The sequence below is a fragment of the Plasmodium gaboni genome, chromosome 3 (genome assembly GCF_001602025.1).
Source record: "Plasmodium gaboni strain SY75 chromosome 3, whole genome shotgun sequence".
Lineage (NCBI taxonomy): Eukaryota > Apicomplexa > Aconoidasida > Haemosporida > Plasmodiidae > Plasmodium > Plasmodium gaboni.
This window is the reverse complement of record NC_031483.1, coordinates 761,936-768,099: the sequence shown is the minus strand read 5'-3', so window position 1 is coordinate 768,099 and position 6,164 is coordinate 761,936. Positions and strand designations below refer to the sequence as shown.

The 6,164-nt window shown below is 20.6% G+C and overlaps 1 protein-coding gene across 1 annotated transcript; it reads right to left on the bottom strand.

Annotated features, from left to right (window-relative positions):
• PGSY75_0321800 (hypothetical protein) lies at positions 1 to 6,164 on the bottom strand (the record flags this gene model as incomplete). The annotated part of the gene is made up of 1 exon (XM_018784069.1): positions 1 to 6,164. A coding segment is annotated over one exon (6,164 nt), but the record flags the coding sequence as incomplete, so codon positions are not given.

The following is a 6,164-nucleotide window of genomic DNA, read 5'->3' as shown; positions in this document are numbered from 1 at the left end:
CCATATGAATATATTATATCATCCGTTTTATTAATAAAACGATTATATATTTTATTTATTTTCATTACATTTATATAATTCTGTTTATTCTTCTCACCTTTCCCTTTTTTATAAAATTCAATATATTTATTTAATTTTTCTAATAAAGGATCCATTTTTAAATCAAACTCGTTAACACTGTTGTAATAATTATAATTTAAAGATTCTTCACATATACCAACAGTTCCCTTCTCATCTGATACATCTAATTCATTTTTATTTTCATATTTTAAAATATTATTATTAGATATAATTGGCTGATCTTTAGGAGATGGGCCATTAAAATAATTAATTTGTTTTATACTACTAGACTTCATAAATTTATCACATTGAATATTTTTTAGATTCATATCTTTCTTCTTCTTATTATTATTATTATCTATATTTTTATAATATAATGGTGAATTCTTCCTATAATTTTGTAATATTCTATATAATATATCATATATCAATAAATTCTTATAACTTGTATCTTTATTTTTTAATTTTGTATATATATATTTATAATAACTTATATGAATATTTATTGGATCTATTTTTTGATTTTTTAAAAAATCTAAATAATTATCACATAAATTAAAACTAGAAAATCGTGGAAGTAAAGGTTGTAATTCTTGTTCATATATTTTAAATTTCTTATCAACAAGAACATTTATATTATTAAAATTATTATGTATAGGTTTATTCTCTTCAGATATACATTTTCCTTTCTTTTTTCTTTTCTTAAAAAATAAAGAACATGCATTATTATTTCTATATATTTTTTGATATAAATGTTTATTATTATATGTATGATTTTTTGATAGCATTGAATCACTTAATAAATTCTGATCATTATCCGAACTCCACGACATATTTGATATGTTATCACAACGATTATAATTATAATTATAATTATAATTAATATTATTATTATAATTATTACAATTAATATTATTATTATTATTATTACTATTATTACAATTAATATTATTATTATTTCTTTCGTGTTTGTTTATTTTTTTTATATATAATGTATAACTATCATCTGATGTATTATTTAAACTGTCTCTATAATTATCATATTTAGTTTCATCACTGAGAAAACTAATTGAGCTTTCATCATCAAAAAAAGAATTATCGTTACTTGAACTTTCTTCTTCCTTTTTATCATCATATATTTCTGTTACTTTTTCTATTTCTTCATTTTTACACCTTCTTTGTATTTTATTTTTTTTAATAAAACTTAAGCGTTTATTTGGATTCAACGATTTATCATCACATCTTTCATTCTGACAATAATAATAATTATTATTATTATTATAAATATTGTCTTTATCATCATCATTAATATTATTAATATTAGTGTTACTATTTATTTCATCGTCATCATCTAACACAAAAGCGTCATCTTTATTCCCTACAAAACTATTATCTTTAATATGAATACAGTCATGCTCTGAATTCCTTTTTCTTGATTTATTTGCAAGTTTTTTATTTTTTTTATATATATTATCTGTTGAATTAAATGAAGAACTAGTGTTAATAATATGATCAATGTTGATAATTTCATCCTCACCATAATAATTATTACTATTACTATGATTTATATTACTATTATTTATATTATTCTTATTTATATTACTATTATTTATATTACTATTATTTATATTATTCTTATTTCTTCTTTTTGTTTTCATTTTATTTTTGCTCTCTTGTGTTTCTCTATGTACTTCCTCTACATTAATAACCTCATCATCATTGTTAGAAAGACACTCCAGATTTATAATAGTTTTTTTATTATTTAAAAACTTTTCTTTTGTTCTTTTCTCATATATGTTCTTTCCATTTTCTATAATTTTAACTTCATCATTTAAAAGATCATCCTCCTGATCACCATCATTTTTATTAATATAAATATTGTCATTTTTTTTTTGTTCATTCAAATCAACAAAAGAATCATTATCACATATATCAATATTGTTTTTGTCATTTTTATTTTTATTTTTTTGAGAACATCTTGAATTACTATCTGTATATAATGTATATATAGTTTTTTCTGAGCTTGAATTATCTGAACTTTCTTCGATAATTTTCTTTTTTCTCTTACTAGAGGATTTTAAAATGATATTATTCTTTTCATCTTTAATATTATTTACATCTTGATCATTTAAATCATTTACATTTTGATCATTTAAATCATTTACATTATTTCTTGTAATAATCTCAAGCTCGTCATCACTATTGGTCATTCGCTCGATTCTATTCCCTCCCCTGATGAGTCTATGTCCCCCACGATTATTACTATTGTTGTTATTATTTCTGGGGGTATTACTTCTTGTGTTATTATTTCGTGTGTTATTACTTCTTGTGTTATTATTTCGTGTGTTATTACTTCTTGTGTTATTATTTCTTGTGTTATTACTCCTTGTGTTATTATTTACATTGCTGTTGATGGACCTTGCGGCGCGCCTCCCTCTATGTCGCATGTCACTATTATTTATAGTTGACGCATCTAGCGGAAGAACACGATTGGATTCGTTCATGCCACCTACAGAATCATATACATATACATCTGACAAGACATTCACATTATCATAATCCTCCATATTTTCATTTCCATTCATATCATTCAAAAAAGATACCTGAGTAGATGTTATCTGTTCACACAATGTAAATTTATAACATGAATTTTTATTCAATGTAAAGATAGAAAAGTATCCAAAATTATGAGACACTATAAAAAAGTATCCATTTTTATTCCATTGAGCAAAAAAATTCTTTAAATCACTATCATATGAAAATTTTTTTATAATTTTTTTTTTTTCAACATTTAATAAATATATATATTTTCTATAACAACCAAATAATATAATATCTTTATAAAATGGATTAGGTTCTATAAAACTAACATAACTATCACATTTTTTTAAATCAAAAAATTTAGTCTCTTCATAAGTTTTTGTATTAAATATAGACAAATTTGTTTTCATAGTAACAGCATTATTTATATCTTTTGATGAATTCGATTTATTTGTAATCCCATCAGCAACAATTAAATATTCATCAGATATATTTAATGATATACTACTTATTTTATAATGTAATTTCTTAGCTCGTAATTTTGATTTCATATTTGGTTTTTCCTTATTTAATGTATGAATACATTTTTTATCACTTGAACATTTATTACAAACATTATTTTTTTTTAAATAATTACTCTCATTATAATTATTATGATATTTTTTATTATCATTATTATTTTTTTTACTCTTTTTATCTTTATATTTATCATTATTTCTATCCGTTCTAGAAATATTATCGAATTTTTTAATAATGCATCCTTCACCTTTATTATTAACTTCTTCCCTATCTTTCGTATTAAAAACATTTTGATTATCACAAACATTTTGATTATCACAAACATTTTGATTATCGCAAACACTTTGATTATTAAAAACACTTTGATTATTATTAATATAATTATGGTCTTCATTCCATGTTATCATATTATTATTATTATTTCTTGTTAGGCTGCCATTCGAATCATTTCTTCCACTTCTTCTCAAAGAATCATCAGAATAATTATCATTTGGCCTTAGTTCATCTTCATCATCCAACGTATGACTACGTCTGTCATCATAATCACTCGAGGAATAATAATAAGACGAACAAGAAGTCGAAGATATAATAAAGAGATCATTTTTATTTTCTTTATTTATTTCATTTAAAACATTTTCATTTTTATTTTTTGTTTTTGCATTCTCATGCATGGCTGAAGATTCAATCATATATTCAACATACAGAGAAGTATAAAAACAAAAGATGGGTATTTTCACTTTCTGATTTTTTACTTCACAATAATTATATTTATTAAAACACCCCTCATCAATATTATTATTATTATTATTATTATTATTATTATGACTACTATTATGACTATTAATATGACTATTAATATGACTATTATTATAACTATTATTATAACTATTATTATAACTATTATTATAACTATTATTATAACTATTATTTTCTTTGTTATTTTCCTTATTTTTGCTCTCTTGGGTTTCTCTATGTACTTCCTCTACATTAATAACCTCATCATCATTGTTAGAAAGACACTCCAGATTTATAATACCTATATTATTTTTTAAATTCTGTAAAATATTTATTTCAAAAAATTGAAATATTTTTCTATATGAATTATCTTGTTCATTTAATTTTTTTTTTTTTTGATCTCCTTTATTATATGCTAATTCTATAACATCTTCTGCATGTATATTATTATATATTTCATCACTAACTTTATTTACATATTTTTTTATTTCAATATCATGTGGAGTAATAATCATATTTTCATCATTATAATCATTATCATCATATATTTTCTTTGTGGTCAATAATAAAAATTTCAGTTTCTTCTTACGACCATTTATATAATCATTATTGTTATCATTATATATGTCATTTATATCTTTTTGTGTATTGATAAATATTAAATAACTGTTTTTTAATTCTTTTATAGGATTCTTAGATATTATCAACTTGTTATAAGTATAAGGAGATATATTATAATTTAATGAATAAGAGAATTGAAGATAAGGAAAAAACTTTACGTTATTCATATTAAATGTATTAATAGATCTTATAATTTGATAGTCATTATTTAAGTCATCAAATTTTATAATAAAAAAATATGTATTCGTTGAGCACAGGGCATATGTCTTATAAGAAAGACAAGAACAGCTACTGTTACTATTAAAATCGTGACAATAATAATCACACATGTTATAATAGTTATTATTAATATTATTATTATTATTATTATTATTATTATGGCATGGGCCATAATTTTTATTCACACAACGATGTGAAGATCTACCATTCTTACTTGCAATGTTGTAAAAAAACTTTACGTTTTTCATATAAAATGTTCTTCTATATGTAAATAATAATTTATATTTATATTTATCTAGAAACCAAAATTTGACTATGCCCTTTTCATCACATGATATCATGTATTTATTTGATTTATGAATATCAAAATCTGTTATTAAATTATTATGTGCATGTATAGACATTATTAAATTCCCTGTTATTAAATGATATACTTTTATAAATCCATCTATTCCAGATGTTATTATATTATCACAATATTCATCAAACATTATTTTAGTTATATAATCATATTCTTTTTTATGTGGTAAATAATGTGATAATATTGTTATATTTCTTTTTATATTTTTTAAACAATAATTAAATACATCAGATTTATATTTCATATGTATTAAACTTTTTTTCTTAATATCATTTCTTGAATAAAATATCTTATTCTTTATTTTATTATATACATTATTATATCTATTACTATTATAACTTGATAATTTTATAGATCTATTCTTATTATTCTCATATTCTTCTTTTAATTTATTATGACTATTAAAAAAAAATTCTTTTATATTATGTTCAGGATATTTACACGTTAATACATTTATCACATTTTTAAAAATATCAAACATATCAGATTCGATATTATTTTTTCTACACATCTTTTTTTTTTTACATTCTTCAAATTCATCATCACTATAAAGTAATTCTTTTTTTCTCTTCATACCTACCATCATTAAATCATTATAATAACAACAATTATTATTATTATTATTATATATATTTCTTTTTGTGTTCTTTTCAAATATTTCCTTTTTATTATAGTAATCATTCACATCAACACTATTTATATTATCACTATTAATATTAATATTAATATTATTATTATTATTATGATTATTCTTTAACGCTTCATAAACTTCATTTAGTCCTTCATGATCATTATTTTTTTTTATTTCATTGATACAAATATTTATTAATACTTTGTATGTATCACTTAAATTCTTATTATTCTTATTTACTCTTCTTTTTTTTTCTTTATATAACAACTTATATTTCTCATTATATGTATTATCAAAGTGACTATATGAACAATTATTATTATTATTATTATTATTATTATCATGACGATAATCATTATAATATTCATAATGTTCATTTCCACACTTTTCTGATATATTATTTTTTAAATTTACAACTCTTTTCTTATTATACTCCACAACATTATTATAACTATCATTTTTATTACTTCTTTCATC